The 26,386-nt window shown below is 46.3% G+C and overlaps 1 protein-coding gene across 6 annotated transcripts in view; it reads left to right on the top strand.

The window, feature by feature from the left end:
- Positions 1 to 1,034: 1,034 nt before the first annotated feature.
- Positions 1,035 to 26,386, top strand: part of Stk39 (serine/threonine kinase 39) — a 276,759-nt gene continuing 251,407 nt past the window's right edge. The window contains exon 1 of one of the 6 annotated variants that reach the window (XM_076569598.1): positions 1,035 to 1,289. Coding sequence is in view for 3 of the 6 variants with exons in the window: in XM_006972377.2 (XP_006972439.2) it covers positions 1,914 to 2,145 (232 nt within the window). In the remaining 3 variants the exon portion in view is untranslated. Of the gene's footprint in view, positions 1,290 to 1,719; positions 2,146 to 2,313; positions 2,443 to 4,917; positions 5,160 to 7,383; positions 7,477 to 26,386 lie in introns of those variants that run through there. The other 5 variants (XM_006972377.2, XM_076569595.1, XM_076569597.1 and 2 more) reach the window with 5 other exon arrangements.

Here is a 26,386-nt window from a genome sequence, read left to right as displayed (position 1 = left end):
TGGAAGGTGGTCAGCTGGGGACAGATATCTGGTCTCTGACTAGGGAACAGTTGTTCTTTGTGGGAAGCTATTTGATCTGTGTTTGACTGGGATCCGTGAATCATGTTTTCCTACCACGTCTTAAAGGCTTCCCTCATCGAAAGTCAAGCTATAACTTTGTACGACAAAGTAGGGGGTATGCTCATTTAGTCTTTCTCTAAAAGCGGTCCTTAAAAGTTCTTTGGATAGAATGGGAGCGGCTCATGCAGAGGTAAACAGGGCAGGTGTGGCTTGGGATAAAGAGCCATCCTGTTCATCAGAGGCCTAGAGTTTGTTTGTGAAGGAGTAGTCTATTTCTTGACAAAATTAGAATGAATATACTTGCTTTTTAAATATAGATCTGCATAAAAGGAGGTACACATTCTTAGTTCATCATGCGAGCTGCTTTATCCTAACTGTTCCATAGCGTTCTGAGGGGTTAAGTAAACATCAGTTTGCATCCCTGTTTTCACTAGACAACTGGTTTTTCTCTTAGCGAAAGTCTACGTTTCTTCAGAAGTATCTTTTTAAAAGTTTAAGGAGATCTTCACTGGTGTTAAGAGTTTGATGGCATATTACACGTGCTTTGTTCTGCCTCAAACCTTGAACCCCCTTGAGACCAGATCGGCCTAATGTCGGCCACAGAACCAATATGGCTATTGAGTCACTGAGCATTCCAGCCCCAGAGAAGAATCATTTAATCGTGGTCACCGCTGTGAGAGAACAGAGTTGAACATTCAAATGTGACACCTGCAATTAGAAAGATCTCTGGTTTTGCCACAGCTATTTTAAAGATGAGGTAATACCGGGAGTGTTGAAAAGGCAGCATTTATTTAAAACTTTCCACTGCAGTTAATTTATGCTCCAGTAAGTTCCTTATGTTCCATCAAAGAAACTTATTGTCTGACCTCAGGGTCTTAAAGGGTTAATGTGACTGTTTATGTATTTATTTGTACTTGGTATCGAACCTAAGAAGTTTACTAGGCAGGTACTATACACTGCGCATGGTATTGAGCACATAAAAGGTGCTGGGGGGTGAGTGAGGGTGTAGATCCAGGAACCTGAGCACGCTAGGCCAGCGCTCTGTCCCTGAGTTACACTCCTTAGCCCCTCTCCACTTCTTGTAACTTCACAGCCCCTGCCTGACATCACCTCTCTGAGCTCCAAGTGGCTTTGAACAAAAAGAGAAAGCCAGGGACTTTGGGAGTCGGGTTTCATCTCAGAGCAGCACCGCCATCACCTTCGGCAAGGTGCGAAAGGGATCCTGCCAGGTATAGCACCGGAAAGTTACAAGTTGGGTTACATTTTAACCGGCGTCCTACAAAACCGACGCCGCGGAGGTGTCTCCCTCGCTAACTTGTAAAAAGAACTCCAGGTTCTTGAGCCGGGGAGAGTTAGCCGGCCGAGAATCTGGCAGCCGTTCAACGACCCCGCCCTCGGAGTCCCAGGGGGGCTGCTTCTGCAGGGCGCGATTGTCTAGGGCGGAGGCGCCCGGAGGGCAGGAAGGGAGCGGGGGGTGAGCCCCGAAAGCACCCCTCGAAGACGCACGGCTCAACGCGCCTGGAAAACTTCCCCGGCAGCGAGCAGGGCGGGAGGGGGCGGCGGTTCCCCTCGGCAGCACCGAGAGCACCGCGCGCGCGAGGTTCGGGGCGCGCGGCGGGCGCGGCGGCCGCCGCCTCCTCCCGTCCCCGCCTCCGCCGCGCAGCCTCCTCCCTCCGCCCGGCTCGGCCTCCGGCTCCCTCCCCTCGTGGCAGGCTCCGGCGGCGGCGGCGGCGGCTGCGGCGGACGGGGAGGGCGTGCGCCGGCCGAGAGGTGTGGGTGACGAGGCTAGGGAAGTTTCAAGTGGAAGGTCGTCGGTCCGCCGGCGCGTCCCCTCACTCTCCTCCCGCAGCATCATGGCGGAGCCGAGCGGCTCGCCCGTGCACGTCCAGCTTCCCCAGCAGGCGGCCCCGGTGACAGCGGCAGCGGCGGCGGCCCCGGCGGCCGCGACATCAGCACCGGCCCCGGCTCCGGCGGCGTCCGCAACCCCGGCCCCGGCTCCCGCTGCGGCCCCAGCCTCGGCCCCGGCAGCTCAGGCGGTCGGCTGGCCCATCTGCAGGGACGCCTACGAGCTTCAGGAGGTTATCGGTCAGTGCGGAGGGTGCTGCGGGGCCGGTCCAGGCCGGGCGCGGAGACTGGGCGGGAGTGGGTGCGGGATGCGGTTTTCCTGCCTGCCTGCACGCCCGGAGGCAGAGCGGCCGGCTTCGGGGCCTACCGGCTTCAACAGTTATTTTATTGTATTTTTTAATTTTTAATTTATCCCTTCCTTCCCTGAGCGCGGCTGCTGCAGGAGGTGGCGCGGCGGATGTGACTCGCACTGCAGACGAGCTGCATGCTGCAAACTTTTATCTCCGGGATCGCCGGGGCGGCGGAGCTGGGGACCCGGTAACGCCGCATCCTCCCCCCACACCCTCACAAGCGCGGGGGCCTCAGCCCGTGGCCGGTGACCACGCGGATGGGCTGCCGGGGCGGGGTGGGGATGCGGGGGCGCCGCCCTGGGCTTCCTCGCCCCCGCGCCGCGCCGGGTGCAGCGCGTCCTGGGAGACCCTGCGGGCGCAGTCGCGCCTCCGCCTCCTGCCGTGACCTATCGGTGGGTAGCCGGTCCACGTAGTAGTGGCGGAGGCCCAGGCTCCTGCCCAGGCCGGGGAGGATGCTGGCCTTCTCTGACAGTCGCCGCATGCCCGCCCTGCGACCCGGCTCTGTGCGCGGTGCGCCCGGGTACCTGCCTCCCTCCGTGCCGGCGCGCCGCCTGCCGCTAGCTCCGGAGCCAGAGAGCGGGCGGGCGTGCTGGCCTCCTGCCCTACGCTGGGCGGATCTGCTGGGGTGAAACTCAAGGCTATCCACGATCCGCGCCCAGCCTTTCAGTGTCTCCTAGGCAGCTCACTAATATCATCTTATCTTACATTTTTAAATACCTGGCAAAGTCGAAAGTCAAGAAGCCGGCGTTCATTTCTTTGAGCCAAGCACGTGAAGGGATAGGGGATTGTGTTGTCCTCTAGCTTAGAACCTTACCTACAAGATCATGCAGTTAAAAGTTTCGTAACTGAGCAGTACTGTCAGCCAGACTGCCCCCCCCCCATCATGTAACTATATGAACTCTGCACTGGGGATGTTGCTGCCGCCCCATAGTCTTTGATATTTAAGGATGGTAAGAGGAAAAAAAAAAAAAAAAGAAAAAAAGGATTCAAGTTATCTTAATTTTTTTCCTTTCACTTTAAAAGAGTTCTCGATTTTTCCTCTTGGGAAAATTACAATAAATATAATTTCAGTGGTCACTCAAAGGAGCCCCCTTTACCTCCTTTGTGTGAATGAGACTTCCAGAAATGCATACATATACATGTGCATGTATACATATGTATGTGTTTCACAGGCAGAAGTGTGTGTATGCTCGTGTGTGCTCATGTGTGTAGTGATGGTGTACATTGGTATGCAAAAGCTGCAAATAGCCCTTATAGACATTTGTAGACAAAATTCTTTTAGTATATTTCATAACTTTTAGCTAAAGAGTCTTTAGGGATGAATCTTCATGACACTGTCAGGATTAATAACCCCAGGAGCTTTCAAAGCCCGGAGTCCTCGGTGAAAACCGTTTCTGCCCGGCACATGAGCCTCCTCTCTGAACTTTTTTCTGCCTCCCATGTTCTTACATTCCCCCAGCGATTATATGGGTCTCTACTGTCATGCAAAGGCTCTGGCGTCCACCTTGGCAGGCTCGTCCCTTTGAAGGCCCACCATACACACATACATGGATATACACATAGACACACATAACATGTATTGATGCTGAGGACTGAATCAGGAACAGTACTACCGAGGTAAGGCTTCTAGCTGCAAGGGATCTTCTTGTCCTAGAGAGTCTTGTTCAGCTTCCAGGGCCAAAGTGTCTTCTGAGAAGCTTTGCACTTCTCCCTGGACATAGTTTGGTGGCCCCTTTTGCCCCCATTTTATATACTCCATAGTACCTAACCTCATAAATTTTAATTGCTCATCGAGGTCTTCAGGCCTCCCAAGATCCCTGCACTTTGGTGGCTAGTAGCAATACAAGGCTAAATAAACAATGGTCCCTGTCCTTAAGAACCCCATGAGCTAGGATACAAGGATAAATGATGCTATAGGGTGTGGGAGTGAGGGCTGGGAGATGATGGGAGGCAGATGCTCCTCAGGGCAGAATCTGACTGGGATTGTAAAGTGGTTTTCAAGTGTGAGGGGCAGCTTATCGGGCTCAATTATTTGTGTTGCTGCTTTCCCTAAGCAGCGGGGGATCCCCCTATTTACACCTCAGAGTTGGTTGGTCTCTTCTGCTACACAGTTTTCCTTAGGACCCAGAACAATTTCCGTATAACTAATTTGTATTCTTTATGTTGTTAATCCTTAAGGGGTAAATGTAAGCTTAGACTTTGGAAACAATATTTTGAGTTGGCCTCTTTTGTGAACTAAGGAATATAATCTTTTTAGTTAAAGTAGGATTAATTGCAAAGCCTTCTCTGCTTGTGGTAACCATGTTAATTATGGTTGTTCGGTTTCAGGGAAGAAAGAAAAAGGGGAATTTACCTGAGGAATTCAAGAGATGAAACACCTGCGTATTCCATGTTGGTTTCGCACATTTATGTTGTGAGAGGGCTTTTCTATGCTTTATATGGGTTGCATATTTTCCCATCTAAGAGATGGCTGTTTGGAAACCCCTATTATTGAAACATTGCTGGAGTAGGGTTTTTGAAGGGCTTAATGTTTACGAAGAAATACAAACCCACTCCCATTTAGCCTTTTAAGATAGTTGAGTGATTCAGAGTGAATTTGTGGTTAAGCACGTTGCCTTAAATATTCTATTCAAGAGGTTGGCAGTGCAAATACCAAACCAGTTTGAAAGTGGTGCCTCTCCCTGCCATACAGCAGGTGTCCTATGATGTGCCTCCAGCAGTGGGAACCACAACCAGCAGGAGGCTCAGAGGCACCGGAGCCTAGAGCCAGGGAAGGCAGGGTGCTTCTTCAACTTCCAGCATGGCACAGAGCACAAGCACCGTTTCTTCTGTTTCCTCCCGGACACAGGACGGGGCCCTCGGGATTAGGAGAGGCTCAAATCCAAACAGACCAGGTTCAGTTCTGTAAGTTCTCCTGTTGTAGAAAAACAAACACAGGCTTTTCCAACTCTGAAGTTTTGTCTTTGTTGCCCGGCCGTTGGGCGGTAAAAAGCCACGGAGACACTGTAATGCTATTAGGAGTAATCTGGTTCAGAAGTCCAGGCATGACCTAGAAATAACGTCAGATCTGTCAGAGGGAGCTCTGTAATGAAACAGGGGCGAGACACGTGGAACTCTGGAGTTCCTGCGTCCGGGCGTTTGGGATCACTCTGTGTTCTCTACAAACAGCCGTTCTCTGGAGAGACTGTCCAATCTGTGTGTGATCTCTGGCTTTTATTCCTCTCACCCTCAGCCTTGAATTCCTTCTTCAGAAGCATGAAGGGCACCTCAGTGAGGCCAGTTGAAAACTGAGGTGGTTGTTGGTATTAATAGGGCCTCTCTGACTCTTGAAACAAAGAATAAAAGATGAGTTATGTAAACATTGACTTGGACATCCGTGAGAGAATGGACAACCTCAGTGAACTTCTCTCCTTGACGGCGGTGCCGTCTTGGCAGTATGGGCTTTCCAATTTGAATCAGGTAATTCCGGCAGGGCTCTTACCTCCCCTCATTCTCCACTGAGAAGCAGTAAGTAGATCACTGCTGTAGGCTGCTTGATTGTCTTCATTTTTTAATTTTAATTTTTTTTTGGTCAGGAAAAGGCTTTTTTCTTTTTTCCCTCTTTTTCTCCTTCCTTCCTTCCTTCCTTCCTTCCTTCCTTCCTTCCTTCCTTCCTTCCTTCCTTCCTTCCCTCCCTCCCTCCCTCCCCCCCTCCCTCCCTCCCCCCCCTCCCTCCCTCCTTCCTTCCTTCCTTCCTTCCTTCCTTCCTTCCTTATTTTCTTTCAAGTTTGCATTTGATTCTCCATGTAGCCTCACGTTTTTCCCCGTGGTGGTCATTTAGAGTACTCTAAGAGGAGCACTTCCCTGCCATCTGAGGCAGCAGAAAATAAGTTGACTGTTTCACAGCAGGTTCCCCTGCTCACTTCATTCCTCTTCTCCGAGGTTCTGTTTATCTGTCTAGGTCTGCAAGCATTTTGCCACGACCCAGGGAACGAGGCTGTGGTCACTTGAAGGAGCATCAGCTCCTCCCAAGTTGAGATCTGCAAACAGCCTAGGACGTTCTCACAGCTTTTGGAAAGTTTCAGGGTTTGGGGATTAGCACTGGGGTTGTGCCGGGCCTAGAGGTAGGTTGAGGACAGTGGGCAGACGCACTGGGCGTTTGTTGGGGGAGCTGGAGTACTGAGGATACCCCGATCTCGTGGCCTTCCTGCCAGCAGTGTTGGCCTTCCCTTTGACTTGTCAGTTAGGGTTCCCCATCTCCCTCTTTCCTTCCCTCTTTCTCTTTCTTTGGTCTTTCCCTCCATCCATCCCTTTTTCCTTTCTCTTAATTCCTGTAATAAAGAGGCCTAGGATAAGCTGGTTGAGGAAAGGGCTTTGATTTTTAACCGCTTCACTTTTTAAAATACAAAGAGAAAAGCATACACAAAGATGTTCACTTTGTCAACATTGTGATACGTTATACATACACATTTTGCCATGCTGGCCTGTGGAGCATGTGTGTGTGTGTGTGTGTGTGTGTGTGTGTGTGTGTGGGTGCTGCTAGAAGGGTGCTCTGTCTCTAAACCTCACCTCCAGCCTTTAGCCATTTTCGTGCAGTTCCGTGGCATTGACTATATTCCCAACGAAAGTGTTCTTTTTAACTCTCCTAAGGAGATTGTTACGTGGGGAAAATCTCAAGGTTAGAAGAAACTCATGGAAGAGAGAATGCAGTCTCTGCTTCTTTGTTGTATTTGATTCCTGACCAAGGATGGGTGCACCCCGACCCCACCCCCTGCCTGACTCCTGCAGCTTATCTTAACTACATTTTGGACAGCGTTTAAAAATAAATGTCAGCAGTGCCGGGTCTAAAGTCAGAGACGCTGGTCTGTTTGTTTCATGTCCTGCTATGGTAGTCACTGGTGGTTGTGTCCTACAACAAATGGCTGAGATGTGTCTGCACTCAGTTCCCACACCGGTAGCCTGAACAAAATAGGTTTGTGAGAGCGTCGAACACTTAGAGCAGTGCTTGGCACAGGGCACGCTCAATTAGTGTTAGCCCTCACTTCTATAAACTTCGCTTGCTAATCTGATTCAAGTTATCAGGACAGAACACAGCCCTGGCTTTTCAAGCCTTTGAAGTGGCTTCAAGAGTTATTCCACTTGGTTTCTGCCAAGGGGAGAGTGCAAAGGAGAGAGGTCACCCCCAGACTTTTCGTTTGGAAGCCATCTGGAAAGTGGCGTGCAAGGGAAGTCAGAAGCCCAGGTAGGCCCGGCTTCACCCAGGCCTAGGCAGCCCCCACACCCTTCGTGGAGGAAGCTGGGGAGACCTGTAGAGCTCCTGGCGATTTGGACAGCTCAGGGGTTTAGGTGCCAGATGGCTGTCTGACAAGTGGTGAGAACATCCTGTGGGAAGGTTGCCTGGAGGAACAGCCCGTAATGGAAAGGCTCGGAGAGCAACCTGCTCCGACCGCACTTTTCCTTCTACCTCCGAGTCAGGCGGCCTTTGGGGGGTGCCATGCTGGCAGCCCATGCTGCTGACTTAAAGGAAGCATTCACTGCATCCCAGGGACCAGGAGAACTGGGCCCTTTATTTCCAGATAAAGTTTTCTCTGCTGTTCTCTCCCTCCCTCCCTCCCTCCCTCCCTCCCTCCCTCCCTCCCTCCCTCCCTCCCTCCCTCCCTCCCTCCCTCTTCTTTTGTAGTGCTGTAGGTTGTACCCTGGGTTTCATGCATGCAAGGCAGGGGCCCCCACAACTGATCAACACCCCCATTCCTCTCAGCCTTTTTGGTGGAGTTAGTGTTTCTAAAACAGAGCCTCAAGTGGTCCAGGCTGGTACTGAGCTCACTGCGGTAGCAGAGGATGGCTTTGAACTCCCAAGACTTCTGCCCCTGCCTCCCAAGGGCTGGGGTGACAGGCTGGCCCATCATGTGCAGCTGTTCTTGTCTTTCCTGTCCCTTCCTCCTGTTCCTCCTCCTTTATCTCTGTCCTTGTGTTCACAGCAGAGCTGACGAGAGGACCTCCCACTTCCTCTTCGCCTGCTGTAATCTGGCTTCTGCTGTCTCTCAGAAACCGAGCTGTGTTCTCTAAAACTGCCCTTGTCCATCTGTGGACAGAAGGCATGGGCACTGTGGACCATCTCGGTCTTCCTCTGCAGGCAAAGTTGGGCCCATTTTTCAGTTTACTGAAAACTGGAATGGCCGTGCCTTGGGCTTCCACTTCTGCCTCTTGTGTGTGGTGCCCTCTATTTCCGCTACCTGCCACTGCTTTACATTCTGCATCTCCATGGCTGACCCAGAAATGCAGAGGCCTTCCCTGACTTTGAACTAGTATTTGGATGGCCTGTCTTCTCCTGTGGTACTGGGATCATGCCCAGGGCCTTGCTCCGATCGGGCAAGAGTCCACCTCCAGACACCTCCCAGTCCACTGGGGCTTCTTATTCCTTCATTCCTACTCTTGTTCCTTCTCCATCTGAAAAACCCCAAGTGCAAAACATGCCACTTACACTACTATCCTACCCTTACAGGCTCCCATATCTCAAAGATCACCAAGTCCTAAGTGTTCTGCACCATATGCATATGATATATATGATATGTATTATCATATATATGTCTCTGAATCAGAGTCTCTCTGACTCTTTTGGTCCCTCCAGGTTTAAAGTCCTCATCAGTGCTTTTGGAGATTATAGTAACAATGCACGAATCTCCATTTTTGTCTCCAGCTCTAGTATGCTATGTTATCAGAATTGATACTGCTAGATCAGAACGTCTGTAGTGTTGCTGTCAGGATTACTGCTATATCAGAATGTCGATGGTGTACCCATGCATGTTGAAAGTGTACCTGTGCAGTGAACACATTCAAAAGGTGTGCATGTCTAAGATATATGTATGTTGGTGCATGTTGCTACATGAAACAAGCCATGTACCGCCACTCTGTTGATTTTATACATGCTGACTCTGTTTAGGATGCTTTTAGAATCTGGACTAAATATTGTGTCTTCCCAGAAACATGATTTGCCCGTAGCTCTCCTGGCTGCCCCCACTGGTTCTAATGTGTCTTTCACATAATTGCCCTCGGGAGGGAGGCTAGTTTCCCAAGTGCTCATCCTGAGCTTGGATGCCCAAAGCTTCCTTGAGGACAGTTTCCTCTTCGGTGCTTCACACTTCATATTCAGTATTTGATCATCGTGATGAATGTGAGCCTGAATTGGGGGGGGACAAATGCCATTGTCTGACATCTAAGTTTGTCTTCTTTGATCCTGAGGGTTTGATCTTGCCTTTGATGATTCTTACTCAGTTGACTTTGGGCCAGTCAACTCAAAGGGCTCTGTAGATATTAACTCAACCCTGAAGAGCACCGCAAAGCTCTTCAGTGCTTCCTCCTGCCTGTGTCGGAGATAACGGTGGAGGCTTCCCCTCCTCCGGGATGCATGGAGCCTGGAAGTGGCCCTTGTGGTCTGGAGGCTTGAGAGCTGCCCTGCTGTGGGTCTCCACCTCCTGCTTGGAGGTAGTAGGAGGAGTAAGGATGTCTGTGCTGCTGCTCCCTTTCGGATCCCCAGTACTTGCCTGCACTTTTGAATGCACAGCGATCTCTTGCTGTTCGTGTGTTTAAATATAGCCCTTACCTTGAAGCTCTTTGGAGGTGCTTCCTGTGTGGAAATCAGCAGTGCCGGAGATCAGAGTCGGATGAAGCACAGGAGCAGGGGTGCAGGATGGTGAGATTGCAGAGTTCTGTTATGCAGGCAGGCGTTGCACTCCTATAAATTACAATGGACAGAGAGTGATGGCATGGGATGGGAGTGGTACATGCCAAGCCTGTAGAACTCAGCTTGATATTTAAGTAAAAACTGATCTAATGTCTGTTATAACTCTTCTGTGGTACATCTTTTGGAAAAGATTCTTTTTTTTTGTTTCTCATTTAAGTAAAATCCCCCCAAGTCATCATATGAGGCTTCAGGTTCTCTTTCAGGACAGTTCTGCTTCAATTATACGAGATAACTCTAAGATACTTGAAGAGATGCAAGCATTCCAAGTTTTTTTTTTTTCTCTTCTAAATCTGCTATTCAGTGGTGGAATTTCTGGTACTAAAGAAGAATTTAGTGTATTAATTAAAAAGGCATTTCAGACTTGGCTTAACTGGAAAGCAGAAGGAGGAGAAATAGGCCTTTCAGACAATAGCCTGGCAAGGCTTTCGTTCTAGAATTGATTGAGACACACACGTTGGAATCCAATGTGAGTAAATGCTGAAGTATTTCAAGTTTCTTCTCATTTGCCAAACAGTTATTTGAGAATAAACTCTGGCACAGCTGTAAGAAATGCCCTGGGCACTGAAGGAGTAGGAGATTGATGCTCTAAACTGATGGTGTGTTTGTATATGTGAAATGCCATTTAAGGTGGAGCTCACAGAGACCTCAACCAACATTTTATCTCCACGTTCTTGTAGGTAATTGACATTTAATATAGTTTTCAGAAGCCTAGAATTAGGAGTGCTCATGTAGTTGAACTCTCAGGTGAATATGTAAAATGTGGTGACATTTATGGGGTTTTAGGTTTCCCACTTTAGTTGCTGTTGGAACTGTTGGCCAGAAGAACTGGATGGAAGCAGCGGTGGATGGCTCTGCCATGTAAGCAGATAGCCGTATCTTCCTGGGGAGTACTTTGGAAACCACCGACCTGTGACGGCTTGAGACCTCTCATAATTGCTCTATTGATGGTGAAGGTCTTAGCTGAGGGAATGCTCTTGTTTTGGACTGGAAGCATCCATTTGTACCAGGTTTGTAATGAGGACACTTCACTTGCTCTCTCTTCTGTCCTGGTTTAGTTTGGCAGTTGTGTTTTCTGGGTGGTCCTTATTGACCTCTCTACCCTTCTCCCCTCACCTGCTCCCCCCACCCCCCACCCCTGCCTACCCCTGTCCCTTCCTCTTTCCTTTCTTCCCTGGCTGCCTGTTGTCTTCCTTCCCATTGCCCCCGTCCACCTTTGCTTAATTAGAGGTGCCTGAAAAGGCAGAAGAGGGCTTTCTAGGGAAGGGGGTGCAGGTCAATGTTGGCTTTGACAAGTTCCCAAGTGAGAGGTGGCACGAACATCTAAGGAGAAGAAGGAAATTCACTTTGGGAGAGGCTGGAGAAAAATTCACCCAACACCTTTGCTTTCTAACTGAAGACTCCAACAGTCAGCGTCAAAGCACATTGCCTGTGGTCCTTTCCACCCTTAGATACCCAGGCTCATGAGTCCTAGGTAGGGATGGATTTCAGCTGCCATTTTTTTTTTTTACCTAGTGTTTTGTTGTAGATTATATGTTGAGTCATTGGTTGTAACCTGTCAGTGTGGTGGCCTTGTCTGTGTGTCTAAAACAAAAGTTCAAGAGCAGCAAGTATCTGAAATAGCCCAACTTTCAGCTTACAGGTTGATCCAGGTGGGCATATTGTAGCTATTAGAGTAGCAACAACATTCTAGAAGATAGATATGGACACTGTCTCCATGTGGCATTTCCACTTAACTTAAATCAGGCTAAGGAGGGAAGACACAGTGATATGATCTGTGTGTTACCTTTGTATAACTCTGACCCAAATCTCACAGAAACGGCTGAAGAAAGGAAAAATTTTACCCATGGTTTCAGAAGTCCAAGGTGGTGGTGAGGGCATGGCCGTGCTTATGGAGCAAGAGTGTGTTCCAGAGGCTTGTCCTGTGTCTGTGGACCAGGAAGTAGAGAGAGAAAGGCTGGGTTTGAGGCAGGTGTAACTAACCTTCAGAGGCCTGCTCTGGTGACCTTCTTCTGGTAGCCAGGTCTTACCTCCTTAAGGCTCTATAGACTTCAAAATTGTACCACAAGTTGAATATCCAACGTTCAAAACATGAGCCTTTGTGGGCATTTCAGACTCAAGCCACAGCACAGTCCTTCAGTTATATACCACATTTCCAATTCTCAGTAGCCAGTCATGGCTGGTGACTGCTTTCTTGGACACTACAGATTCAGATGATATTATCATCCGACATTTGGGCAGGCATATGCTAGATGGTGTGTTATTAGCTGCTTTTCTCATTGTTAAGACCAAATACCTGACAAGAAGCAAAAGGGAGGATCAATTCTGGCCCAGGGTTTGAGGATACAGTCCATCCTGGTGGGGAAGGCGTGGCAATGGGAGACCACCTGCTCACGTCTGGGCTGGTCAAGGAGCAGGGCATCGAACTGGCACTCACCTTTACTTGTCCCTTTTCACTCAGGCTGGACGGGACCACCCATATTACTATTGACTGTGTGTCTTCCCTCCTCTGTGAGGCCTTTTCGGAAATACCCTCACAGACACAGCCTGAGGTTTGTCTCCTAGGCGAGTCTCAGCCCTGTCTAGTTGACAATGACCACGAAGCATCTCAGATGGTAGTTTCTCAGAACTCATCCGAGACTGGTTAAATGTCACTACGCTGTCTCTAGCAGTGTAAGAGCAGTTTCTAAGAACATGTCGAGGTTCCACCCTCATTTACGAGTACAAAAGGGAGGGAGGTGTGAGGAACCCACTGAGTGTCAGCGTGTTTGGTTTCCTTGGACACTTTTTGGAAGTAGGTCTGTTCATATTTCCAGGAGAGGCTTTTGCTTCTGTGTGTGGTGAGACCTCCTGTTAAATCAAGGAGTTAATTTTAAGGTATAAGTTTTTTGTTTGGTTGGTTGGTTGCTTTGAGACAGGGTCTCTCTATATAGCCCTGGCTGTCATGGAAGTAGCTGTGTTGTCCGGGCTGACCTTGAGCTCACAGAGATCCACCAGCCTCTGCCTCCTGAGTGCTGGGATCACAGGCATGTGCTACCATATCTGGCTAACGTATAACTTTTTATCTTGTCTCACTTAACTAACTCATTTTGGATATGGTCCCATGATTCTGTAAACACTGAGATTCCTACCAAAAGAAACTGTTTTTGGAAGCATTAATTTACTTAGAGACAAGCATATGTTTGAGAGTCAGGGTTGGATATGGTAGCCAGAATTACTTCAGTTAATTTTCTTTGTTATGAAGAGAGAACTGACTAGTTTGTTTATTTATGTATTTAATCATCTATTTATTTTATTGGTGGGTAGTGGCAGATATTTCTGAAATTAGAATTAGTTAGAATTTCTGACATTAACCCCCCTTAGAAAAAATAATACCTTGTTTATCTTTGGCGCTTATTGGGAATTAGAATCATAGTTTCTTTTCTTTTAATTTAGAAACTTTTGGGGGGGAGGGGGACTGGAGATGCACAGATAATAAAAAAATTTGGTGATTAAAGGGTTAGTGGTGTAGCCTAAGTTTTAGACCACAAAGCAAATGAAACGCCCACTGTCACCTCCACAAGACAAATCATATTCATTGACTGACTCTTGCTTGGGGAGGGCACCTTCCTTGTTAGGAGAAGGGATTGGTGTCTGGGGTGTTGGGAGTCTGTGGAGGGAGATGAAGGTTTCATTGGAAGTCCTTTGGGAGTAGTCTTTGCGTCCTCATGTGCAGCGTCTCTTCAGGTGACCAAGGCTGGAACAGAGGATGTTTTCCCCAGTAATCATTATTTTTTTTTCCTAGCAATGCCCTTTCAGATTTGTGGATTGCCAACCCCAGTGCCTGACCTTTACTAAGAGCTGTTGTGGAAACATTTCTCATAGGGCTGCTTTCCTGGGTAGCGTGGAGGCTGGGACAGGGCCAGGGTTCTGTGAAGCTTCACATCGTGGTCATCAGCATGGGTTTAAGAAGAGGGTGCTTCGGGCCTCAGTCAGGATGGGGCTGGGTCCTTTACCTCTGCTGAAGTGGATACCCGTACCCACGGGCTGTTTCGAAAGTGACACTCGCAGGCCAAGCGACGAGGAGGTACTCAGCTTCCGTAGGGGCATCTTGCTGCTTGCTGTCATAGAAGAAGCAAGATTTTATCTGAGGGCTTCCTGTTCTGTTCTTGTAGGCAGGGTCTCGTGTCGCCTGGGTGGCTTTGGGGCTCGCTGTATAGCGGATGCTGTTCCCAAACTCCCCATCCTCCTGGTCCCGCTTCCCAAGTGCTGGGGTCACAGATGGGCACGGTCCTCCCAGGCTCTGGCGTCCTGTTCTTGAAGTGCCACCAGAAGCAACTGTATGTGCAGCTTTGCAACTGTGTACGATTTAAAGTATTCTAAGGGAGAAGTGGCCATTGGAGTTCCAGGCACCAGGAGGGTAAACGTTTGACACATTTTTGTTCCCTCCTACTTTGGTCATTCATATTAAAAATAAAATGAGGCTGGAGAGATGGCTCAGTGATTAAGAGCCCTCTCCGATCCTGCGGAAGAGCCAGGCTTGTTTCCAGCACCCACAGGGCAGCTCACAACCATCTGTAACTCCAGGGGATCCAGTGCCCTCTTCGGTCCTCCACTGGCACCAGGCATATATGTATTTGTATATACAGACTTGCAAGCCAAAACCCATGTAAAGACTAAAAATAAATAAATCTCAGAGACATTATTTTCACTGTTTATATGTCTTAATCTACATACCAAATTCCCCTTCAGTTTTTTTTTTAGCTACTTAGAAGAAAGAGAGAAACCAAAATCTGAAAGCTGAGCTTTATGTATTATTAAAATCATTCACACCACACTCTCGGTGTACGTGTGTAAGAAGTGTTTCACTCAAGTGGACATGGTGGGAGGTGCCCACTGATTTATAGCTAGTTCTCAATTGTTTTGTGCAGAGCTACTTTTATTTGAATAGCTTTTTTATGATGAATTATATTCTTTATTATTTTACTCTTCGTTGTTTATTTATAATCCTAGGAATGGAGGCCAGGACTTCACACATGCTCACAGACTGGGCGCAAACTCTAGCACGAAGCTCTTCAGCCTTAACTTTTATTCCTGCCTTGTGGTGGAGGGCTCCGTATAAACTGTCGGCATGGCCGCTCTGTGGTTGAGGGGAAGGTTTTCACTGTAGATAGGAGAGAGAGAGGAGACCGAGGCATCTGGAGGAGTCCAGAGCAGAGAGTGAAGAAGTAGACTGAACATGGCCAGCAGCCTGAGAGAGGGGACAGTGGCAGGGGGTGGAGATAAGAGAGCAGTGAGAGAAGCAGAGGCACAGGAAAGGGAGAGGGAGGGAATGAATATGAATATGAGTATGAGTATGAGTATGAATATGAATATGAAGGTGAGTGAGTAGCTGTGGGGAGGGAAGCCCACGAGCTGGAGGGACTTTAGGGTAGGGGAGGAGGTGAGAAGGACAAGATACCAGCATGAATTTTGAAATGTGTAGCAGGTAGTTGTGATACTGAAGGAGCCTGGCTCCGTAAGTGTAATCAGATTTTTCTTTGAGCTGCCAGCTCACAAGGACACGGAGGCTGGCTTATCATGATTTCTGAAAACTCAGCCTTAGCTTAGACTCGTCCCACTAGCCTTATAGTTTTAAATTAACCTGCTTTTATTAATCAACTTTTTGCCATGTGGCTTTTTACCTTTCTTTAATTATGTCCAACTCCCTCCATGTCTTGCTGGTGTCTCCTTGTGCCTTGATGATCTCCTCTTCCTCCTCTACCTCCTCCCTCTCTCTGCCCAGAAGCCCCACCTATACCCCCTGCCTAGCTATTGGACATTCAGCTCTTCGTTACACCAGCCAAAGCAATACATTTTCACACAGTGTACAAATATCCCACAACACACAGGTAGCCATTATGTCCCTTTGGCCATAGGTAGGGGAAATGACTTCTGGAGGAGGGTAGCCAGCTTTGCAGATTCCCGAGGAATGCTGGCTCATGTCTGTCACCCAGAAATCCTCCTGTAGTCCAGGTTCAACTCCCTGGCACTTCACCTTAACCTGACAGTCACCAGTTACCTGACCATATTCTCCATGGTTCTATAGGATTGGTGACTGTAGGTTTTAAAGACTACTTGCTATTTAACTAACCGTCAGGGTGATCTTTGTTATAAAAGTGGCTTTAGGAGTACGGAATTTGCTAAAATAAACCGAAGATGATGATTCTAGTGTGGTCTGCTTGTGTGCATGTGTGAGTGAGTGAGCGTGTGTGTGTGCTCGTGTGTGTGTGTGTGTGTGTGTGTGTGTGTGTGTGTGTGTGTGTATGTGTGTGTGTGTAGGTGGGGGTACTTGGTCTCTTTTTTACTTTTCTGTGTTTCATTCTGAACATTCAACAGCACATTAAAACTAGAGGTTGTTTCCATGCACACGCAGTCATTCCTTCTGCCACCTGGAAGTCAGTGAGCTACGTCTGTCACAGCCTTGAAAATCACATGCCATCTACACTTTGCCTAATTTAAAGGCGAATTGTTGCTTAATCAAGGAAGTTTCTCTACTTTGAAGTCAATCCAGCAGTATTTTATTGCTTGATTTGTAAAAAGGAACTGCCAGCCCATTAGGTTGAAAAGCCTGGAAACGCAGGCTATGTGGGCAGTTTGGCCGTGACATCTGTCCCAGGGTTAATTTGGCTGATCTGACTGCTAGGCACCTGTGCCCTTCCTCACCACCCCATGCGTCTACTTCTCTTCCTCTTGGAGCTGAGGCCTGTCAGAAGAGAGGACGACCTGTCTTCCGTCAAGGTTACAGAAGCAGCTGCTCTCACCCCTCCTGGCTAGAACTTCCAAACACGCTCTTAAGATTAGAAAACTAGACCTAGTTATTAATAGAATTTGTCCATTATGCTTACTTTATCGTGTGCCAGTGGCAGGCTCAGTCGAATGGAAGGAGATGTACAGCTTTGCCTCTTAGAAAATTGTAAGATTTTCCTGGTAAAGACCTTTTCCTAAAATACCATGTGCTTTTAGATGTAGGGAGAGGGCTAAGTGTCTTTCTTCTTTATTACGTTAGAGACTTCAGTGCTAAGTGACTTGTCCTACAAAGAACAAACAGATCCAGACATGGGGTTGGAGCTGTGGGAGAATCCTTCCTGGGCTGGTCCAGTTGCCCCTTTCCCACAGAAAGAGAAAGCCATGAGAAAAGGATGCTTCCTGGGCCTCTGAGGCTATAAATAACTCCAAGTCAATTCTTTTTAACTCCTCAAACATTATACTAGTCATCACAGACGATCATTATGGAAACTTGGTGTAACACAGATGAGCAAAAGTGCACATCTGTCGTAGTCACCAATCACTGTATCTCTTCAGACTGGAGGACACTGCTGGAATTTTGGTGTTGGCAAGATAGGTTCAAGTCAGATACTGAAACTGGAAAAAGTGAATTGATATTTTTAGAAATCGCTATGTTTTCCAGTTTTAGAACTCTCATATATAATTTGTTTAGAACAACAAAAAAAGTTTGTTTCAGAGTAATACTTGATTGGCCAAAGTGATTTGTTCTTTGAGAACTCAGTGCACACTCACAGTCAGGTGTACTTTGTTACTACTGAAGTGAGTGTGGAAATTTATTGTTTCCAATACAAAAGTGTTTTCATGGTTCCAGGATGTATTGGCTGCAACCTTATGTTTATGTTATAATTTAATGTCTCTCAAAATGACTTTTTACAAACTTGGACTTTGTCGTCTGTATACCACTGGAGAGTCCTTTTCTGCTACATGCTACTTTGCTCAGTGAAAGTCAAATAGTTGACAGCTGTGGCTTCCAGAAAAGTTAGGAGCAGGGTCACTTTTCAGGTTGCAGATAGAGCTCGGCGGTAGGGCCCTTGCCGAGCTTACATAAGACTTCCTGTGTGTTTGAACTCAAGTGCATCTCCCTCCCCCCACACACATACTCAGCCCCTGCACAAATAAATAAAATGACATCCTTGTCTGAATTGAGCAGTAAGTTCTGAATTCCATACTGACCTTTTGTCTAAACCTGGAAGTGGCAATGTGTTTTTTGTTTGTTTGTTTTTTGTTTTTTGTTTTTTGTTTTTTTTTTCTAAATTTGTTAAATATGTGATACTGTTTTTTATAGAATTAGCTAGCTGGTTTTGTGGCCATGGAATCCCTGGGAATTTGATGATGTGATTGTTTAATATTTTTGTCTTTTAAATTTCAAGGATTTCATAGTACTAGAGTGAAAGAATAAAATAGAAATAGCTATTGCCTTTGTTAACTTCTCTGTTATTTGAAATAAGATTGAAGTTGTAGTGGTGGACTAACTCGGTATCTAATCAATGAAAATACTCCTTCTTAATTTCCATTGCCCAGAGGTAGCCTCTATGGCTAGTTTTGTGGGTATTGTTTCTTTCTTTTTCTTTGAGTGAATAGACATACACACATACTTCCAAAATGTACTGATTGTGTGTATAGTATATAGTGACTATACTTACTATTAGACAGCTTATAAATTTTACTTTTAGAGAGTTCTATCCACATGTGTATTGCTTGTACAGTTACTTCTGTACGTTTTCTCTGTATATCTTTGCTAAAGCATGCAGACTGCAAATATTGATGGTGACCCATTCTAGGTGATTCTTCATCGATCCATGTCTTCTTAGGCGAATGCCTATCCAAGATTGAGTTTTGTGCTAACAAACACACCTTAATTTATTTAGCCAGTTCCTTGATTTCCGAACTCACTCGATTGGTGCCAGGATTTCAGTGTCTCATGGGATGTGTACCTAGAATTGGGATTTATACTTTGGATAGTGCTGTGAAATTTCTCTGCAGTTTTTTTTTTTTTTTTTTTTTTTTTGGTAATGATTGCCTGCTCCTTTGCCCATTCCTGGCTTTTACAGCTAGAAGGGAGTGAGAATGCAAGGCGTCCTGCTTTCTTTCCCACCTTCCTCCTAGCTACTCAGCCTCCTCTCCAGCCCCAGCCCCTGCTCCAGCCTTGATTCCTTCCTTAGACACCCTGCCCCCGGATGGTAGTGAGCGCTTCCAACACTCAGTCCATAGCATCAGGTTTGGGAGATACAGATGATACAGGGACTCGGCACAGCCTTTTCTACAGAGAGGAGTGCTGGGTAGGATGGTGGTGAAAAGAGGAATATTGTCACCTGAGGTTGGAGAGTGAAAGTTAGGTAATTTTGTGGACTGAAAAGGAAACACCACGAGTCATTTCTATGGCGAAATTTATGGAAAGCTTTTCTGAGTTGGTGAGAAATCTGGATTCTAGAATAAAGCAGAATTGACTAAACTCTTCCTTTGGTTGTGCGGGATAGGGACTCAATATAATTACCCAAGTAATAGTGTGTTTTTTATATAAGGACAGGTGTGAGAATAGCGAGCTAAGGCTGCCACTCTCCACCTCAGGCTGTTCAGGAGTCCAGGTAAAGCTGAGCACCTGTCGGAGGCCCTGGGACGGGAGCGCAGATGTGTAAGGTGGACCTGACCGCGGCTGCAGGAGCGCTGACATCCTCTCTCTTGTGGATCCCGTTTCTTCGTAATTCTAAACCGAGCAGCGGCGTGCTTGCCCTTGCTCCTGTCGGCCTGCTTCTTCCACCATCCTCCCCGCTGGTCCAAGGTTTCTGCTTAGTCCAAGCTTCGTCCCATTTGAGGCCCCTTAGGGTGACTCAGTTTCTCCCTTTGCTTTCCTCTTTAGGCACACTAATAGTTGCTGGGTTTTCTTATAATTTCCTAGTCCGACGTCCAGAGAACAAGAGTCAGAGGATTCTCATCTGTTTGTTTTTTATTTTGATTTTTTGAGACAGGGTTTCTCTGTGCAGCCCTGGCTGTCCTGGAACTCACTCTGTAGTCCAGGCTGGTCTCAAACTCACAGAAATTCACCTGCTTCTGCCTCTCAATTGAGACTTAGGCCCAGCTAAGTCTGATGATTTTTACTAATCATTTTGTGAGACCTCTGACTATTATGAATGTAGACATCCGCCTCTCTGCGTGGATAATGACTTCAGAAACTCCTGGCTGGACAGGGACCTCAGGTACAGCAGGTACCTCATGTTAGTAATTTATGTAACACTCCCCCTAGGTGACTAACAGATCATCTATTTGAAATGGCTCTGAGGAATGGAGCGGGGAGGGATGGGGCGAGGGCAGAGAATGTCTCATGTAATCTGCAAGATGTCATCCTGAACTAAGGCCCTCTTTGGATAAAAAGGAGTGTGTGTTTCTGATATTTTTTTTTTTTTCAATTTTCTAAGTCACTGAATACTTTCCTTGGGATCAACCTCCCCCTCTCCCCTTTCCCATAAGAATTACAAATCTGGGAAATGAATGCTCTACCTCAGTTGTGAACTAACTGAAACTCAGAAATGCCAGTACCCAAGTCCTGAGGTACCATTTTCCCTTTTCTGCTTGATTTACAGGAGTATGAAATAGCGCATCCTGTTTGTATAAGGACAGCAAGGTTCTGGAAAACGTACCCAGAACCCGATCCTCTCGGAAGCACTCATTTTCTGTGTCAGAAGTTAGCTCAGCAGTGTTTTCTCCACGGATATTGGGAAGAGAATCTGACACTCCCAAAGTTTGTGCTGTGTTTGGTGATCTGGCCTGTGCGTCAGGGATGAAAGCTCGTAAACTGCCCTTTGGAAGAGTTCGTCTTCTCTTCCTGAGGGTCACTGTCAAGTATCCCCTTGGTTTCTCCCCCTTTCCTCCTCCCATGCGTCCTCCTCCTTCACTTTGAAGCCATGGCTAATACTGGCAATTTGAACGTGCCAGTCAGCAGCAACCTAGTTCTTAACCTTGGTGTATGCCCCTTAGAACCCCAGAGGGCAGCTGCCCTGCCCTGTCTTGAAGTGAGAACTAAGTTCATTCAACGCTGTTTCAGTTTGGTTTAGGGTCACTTGAAATGCAATCTGATTTGAGAGGCAGCATTTAAGCTCCTGTTTATGGAAAGATTGTTTTGATTATCATTTGGTGGGAATTTTTGTTGGGTAAAATAGAGGCAACGTCACCCTGTTTGGAGAGGGACTCTAAATGGTCTGATGGTGTTTAAGAATGCTTCCCCTGGTAGTTTAAATGCCTTTTAAAATCTGCTTGAAAAATGCAGCTTTAGTTCATGAGCAGAATTAAACATTATTACTTTAATTAAGGACTTTGCAGTGCTGCCTATTATTTAGGAAAAAAAACTTGGAAATCATTTTTGGTAAGAACATGGGCCGTTTCAGGCCTTTCCCCAGCTCGTAGCTGTGTTAATCCCCATTTGATTGCTTTTCGGGGAGTTGACAGTCACCAGGAGCCTGGTTTAGAGTCTGGTCGTCGTAAATGAGCTTTCTTTCAGTTATTATTTTGTGAGGAAATAAGGAACTTCCCTACTGTTTTACTATACGTTTGAGGATTTGGGGCTCTGTCCTTTGTCTGCTGGTCCCTCCTGGGCAGTCTCCCTTGTTAACAGGTAGCATACGTGCAGGTTTCTCTTTGTCACTTTTGTTAGAGTTACTCATTCAAAAGAATATCCCATGTTCTTTATGTTGGATTTAATTTTCATTACACTCTACTTTCTCTTCTTTAAAGGGCCCAGAATGTGCATGAATCTGATTATGTAGAACATATGACTGGGTATTATCTTTGCTTCGTTTGTGTAGAGGTAAAAGATACATCCATACATGTATATAAAATTACACAGTACAAAGGTAAAATGATGGATAAGTGACTTGACTCTTGGAGAATGTCGTATTTTGTAATGTAATCAAGAAACTATCCAGAAGACATTGTCTGTTCCAGGACTTCTGAGAGAAATTCAAGCTGGCAAGCTCATTATATCATCATCATCATCATCATCACCGTCATCATTATTTTGAGTCAAGGTCTTGCTATGTAGCTTACAGTCATTTCAAACTTGAACTCCTTGTCACTTTCCCTCAACCTCTGGAAAACTAATCCTTTAGTCAGGGATGATTCTGACAGATACCTGGAGAGTACCCGAGGCCCCCTGACAAGACTTGACCATGCCTGTATCTGATGCTCACTCACCTAGGTCCTTTTGAGGGCTGATAGGATTGTCCTGATTTTGTAAATTGTGAGCCCGACTTTGGCGGTCTGTTGAAGGCCACACGGCTGGATCTGAACCCAGCCCTTGGATGGATTGCACAGCTCTGGCCCTCTCCAGGCCTCCTGTTGCCCCCTTCTGCCTTCCCTCTGCCTTCACTCTCGTCTGCTTTTAGGATTTTCAGATACTCATTGCAAAGAGTGAATTTATGGACGTAAGGCCCTTATTCGTGTAGTTATTTATTTTGAGACATGGTCTTACTATATAGTTCTGGCAGACCTGGAACAACTCACTAGATAGACCAGGTTGGCCTTAAATTCACATCTTCTGCCTCTGCTCCAGACTCTCCCCCTCTCCCCCGCAAAGAGCTGGGATTAAAGATACACACCACCGTGCCAAGCAGGCCATTATTTAAAATGCTGTTCTTGTGCTATTTAGATCTGAAACCAAGAGGACTTCCAGGGTCATCACACATGGCCACACGGCTGTGTCACTTGAATTTCTTGGCTCTGTGGTGGGTGGCTTGCTTGCTACCCAGGGCCATGGTGATTATCTGGACTTGACTGCTACCAAGGCCCGTGTCTCGGTCCGTGGCCCTGCTGTAGCCATCATCTGTGTTGATGTCCTTGGTGCCTGTTACCCCAGAAGGCCGGAGAGGATAGGGTCGCATAGAGTTGTCCCTGCCCCTCACTGGCTGCACCACTAGGGAGAACAGGCCCTGCCCCTCTCCAGCTACAGCACGCAGGAGAGCTAGCTGGTCCTGCATCTCACCTGGGCAGCACAGTAGAGCTGACCCTGCTGGCAGGGGTGAGGTTGAGCCTGCCCTGAGGGTGTGAGAGCGGGACAGCCAGCCCTGTGTTCCTTGTCTGCCATGTGGTGGTGAGGGTGAGGGAAAGATGCCCAGCCCCCCTGGACCCTGCCACCTGCAGCAGGTGAGGGAGCAGACCTTCCCCCTTAGGTGTGACCCTCAGGGTTGGCTCGCCCACGCACTTAAGGGGGAGGCCTTGAACCCCTCAGCACTGCCCAGGCTCGTTCACCCAATGTAGCCAGGAGCAGCGCTGCAGAGTTCACCCTGGTGATGGGGATGAGAGAGAACCTGCGGGCTGACCCACCCTGCAACCACACAGGCTCAGAACTATCTATGATCTGCTGGAGCACGTGAAGGGGCTGGTCCTGTGGACCAAAAGCTACAGGATCTCCATGACACAGGACAACAACAGGATATCCAAGAGGGAGTCCCAGTGAGGGTCTAGTATTGATTGTGTAGCAGAAACCAGAAAACAAAAAAAGGATCATAATAGTGGTTAGAACAGAGAAGTTAGTGTGTTTCAACTCTTTGATTTACCAGAGTATTCACTGTCAGTAATGTACAGTAATTAAAACCGATGAGGAGTCTCTCTAAGCTTTATATTTTATTATCTTTTTACATATTTGCCTGGCATTTTAATACATTTCTCTTGAGGAGGTAGAAAAGAATCTTATGATAATTCAATAAATTAGTTAAATGTGTCATGAATGAAAACAGAGAGTAGAATTACCTACATTTCCGACTAGTTTTTATGTGACCTCAAGATAATTAAGCCTGCTGCTTTGGTAGTAAGAAATCTGAAGACGATATGAGAAGATAAGGAATCTTAAAAAAGTACCCCCTCCTTTATGTCTCCCATCTTTCTGTTGTCATTCCGAGTTGATAAATAAGTTGCATAAAGCAGAAATCTCCCTGCCCTGTCATTTGCCCGAATCTACGATGGAGACACTGGGAAGTTTACAAACAAACAAATGGTAGTATGGAGCTGAGGGTTTTCCTGTGCTCGCCCGGCACCAAGGACCCCACAGCAGCTTATAAAATAATCACAAAGCCAGATCCAGGAAAGGCACAGAACTACACAGAGAAACCCTGTCTTGAAAAACAAAAACAAAAAACAAAAACAAAAAAATAATAATCACTTAGAAACTTATATTAATTAAAACTTCTCGGCCATTAGCTCAGACTAACTATTGACTAGCTCTTATACTTACATTAACCCATAATTTTTATTTATGTATAGCCATGTGGCTTGATACCTTTACTCAGTTCTGACTTTACATCTTGCTTCCTCTGTGTCTGGCTGGCGACTCCTGACTCAGCCTTCCTCTTCCCAGAATTATTCTCTCTGCTTATCCTGCCTATACTATATTTCTTGCCCGGCTACTAGCCAATCAGTGTTTTATTTATCAACCAAATCAGAGCAACACATTCACAGCATACAGAGCGATATCCACAATCGTGTAATATGAAAATGCTAACAGCTTTGAAGAACACAGAATTTTGGAAGTGGGTATAAAGTACATTCTAGAAGGGACTCTCTGGGGCTGGAGAGATGGTTCAGCAGTTAAGGGCACTGGCTGCTCTTCCAGAGGACGTGGGTTCAATTCCCAGCACCCACATGGCGGCTTACAACTGTCTGTAACTCTAGTTCCAGGGCATCTGACACACTCATACCAACTCACATAAAATAAAGTTAAATAAATTATTTTTTTTAAAAAAAGAAGGGACTCTCTGCTTAAGTGAAGAAATCTTAGGGGGTATGTAGTTCCTAACACTGAAACCAAACAAAAAAGTCAGCAAAAGCAAGCAGACTGTTAAAAACCTAAAAGAAAGGGAAACCAAAGATGCAGACATATCCCTCTATAAATATGCCTGTCATCTCCTGGCAGACAGTCTAGGATGCTGGCCGGGTTGGAAGCTTCTGCCTTACATTTTTAAGAAAGTGCAATCATGTTTCCCAAATCATGGAAAGAGCCTAGGAAAGTGGTTGGCGTTGTTTTAGAAAGACCTGAGTGAGTTGGGGCCATCCGATGGGCAGAGATGTGGGTTATCCTTCATCAGTATATTTGCCCTTCTTTGAGCTAGGCATTTCTATACCCCAATGATGTGAAGAAGAAGTTCTCTTAGGGTTCTGACCTTGAAAAACTAGGAAAGTCTGAAGGAGAAAAACAGACAGGGAAGTTCCAGGCTGGTGAGGTCATTCTCTAGTAGAGGTGTGTAACATTTAGAGCCAGACACCCATCTCCAAAGTCCTTCTGTTTTCCATGGACAGCATGCTCTATGACTACTGTCCTAAAGGAAGGGATTTCTAATCCTCTTTTCAAAATCTTAGCCACTGTGCACAGTTTGTACCAAGACATAGTTGAAGTGTTGGGTAGGACTGTTTCCTCAGCTTGGCAGTTCTGATCATAGAAGTTCCTGAAGTTCAGTGCTTCCTGCACTAATGCTAAGGCTTGCAGAGTGTGTGCATCTGTCTTTTGATATGTGTGTATAGTACCAACATGCTTTTATCTTATAAGCAAACCCTGAACTCCGAGACCATCATTGTTTAAACCTTCAACAAGGAAGAGAAATGATGAAAAGACACAGTGTTTTTGTGTTGTTCTTAGTAACTAAATTTGCCATTGTTCTGAGAAACTCAGCAAATGACCACAGGATGTGAATTTAATGGATTTGTGCATTTGAACAAAGGTATTCTAGTTGTAGTGGAATTTTTCATTTCCCATTATCCTTCTCAGTGGTGACTTTCCTGCCTGAGCAGAAATCAATAGCAGCTCATTATGATTTAATGAGGTAAATAATTCCAATGCAAAGGAGACAGACCCAGGAAGCAAAAGGATTTACAGTATTTCTGACTCTGTCTTCTAGATCGGCATTTGAAGTCAACCATTCTTAGCTTTTATTAGAAAAACAACATGCAAGGTTGTTTTTTCCTTTTTATACTCTTTGGAGTGCTAGAGAATGAAACCTAGTGCTACAGAAAATGGTAGGCCAGCACATTAACACAGGCCTTCATCTCCTACCCAAGTAGCATGAAAAAAAAAAGAGGAAAAAAAAACACCCTGTATTACAGGTTGGGTTCAAGCGTGTGTGTGCTCGTGTGTTGCATTAGTAGCAGTGAAGCAGTGTTGGTACTCTTAAATCTCCTTAGTGTGACACTTGCAATTCCATTATATTGTTCAGTTAAAACAACAGCTTTTCTTTTTTGAAACAGAGCAAAGTTACAGCAGAGAACCAGTGGGAACCAGAACTTTCCTTGGAAACACTGGCATTCATTTATTTATTTATTTATTTATTTATTTATTTATTTATTTATTTATTTATTTATTTATTTATTTATGTTTGGACTGTTTTGTTTTGGTCCAGTTGAGATGGCTCACCTTGCCTTTTGTTTGTCATTGGCTATATACATCTGTCATTTGATGGGAAAAGTGCTGTGTATATGTAGGTGGAACCCAGAGCCTTGAAATTGGGAGACAAATGCTTTCCTCTGAGCTGCACCTCTAGCCCTAGTCTCATGTTATTTAATAAACATACCAAGCCAGTGAGGAAAATGAAGCCCAGAGTCTAACAAAAGTGGCTAGGATCAGATTGAATTT

The sequence above is a fragment of the Peromyscus maniculatus genome, chromosome 4, assembly GCF_049852395.1.
Source record: "Peromyscus maniculatus bairdii isolate BWxNUB_F1_BW_parent chromosome 4, HU_Pman_BW_mat_3.1, whole genome shotgun sequence".
Lineage (NCBI taxonomy): Eukaryota > Metazoa > Chordata > Mammalia > Rodentia > Cricetidae > Peromyscus > Peromyscus maniculatus.
This window is presented reverse-complemented; position numbering and strand designations above follow the sequence as displayed.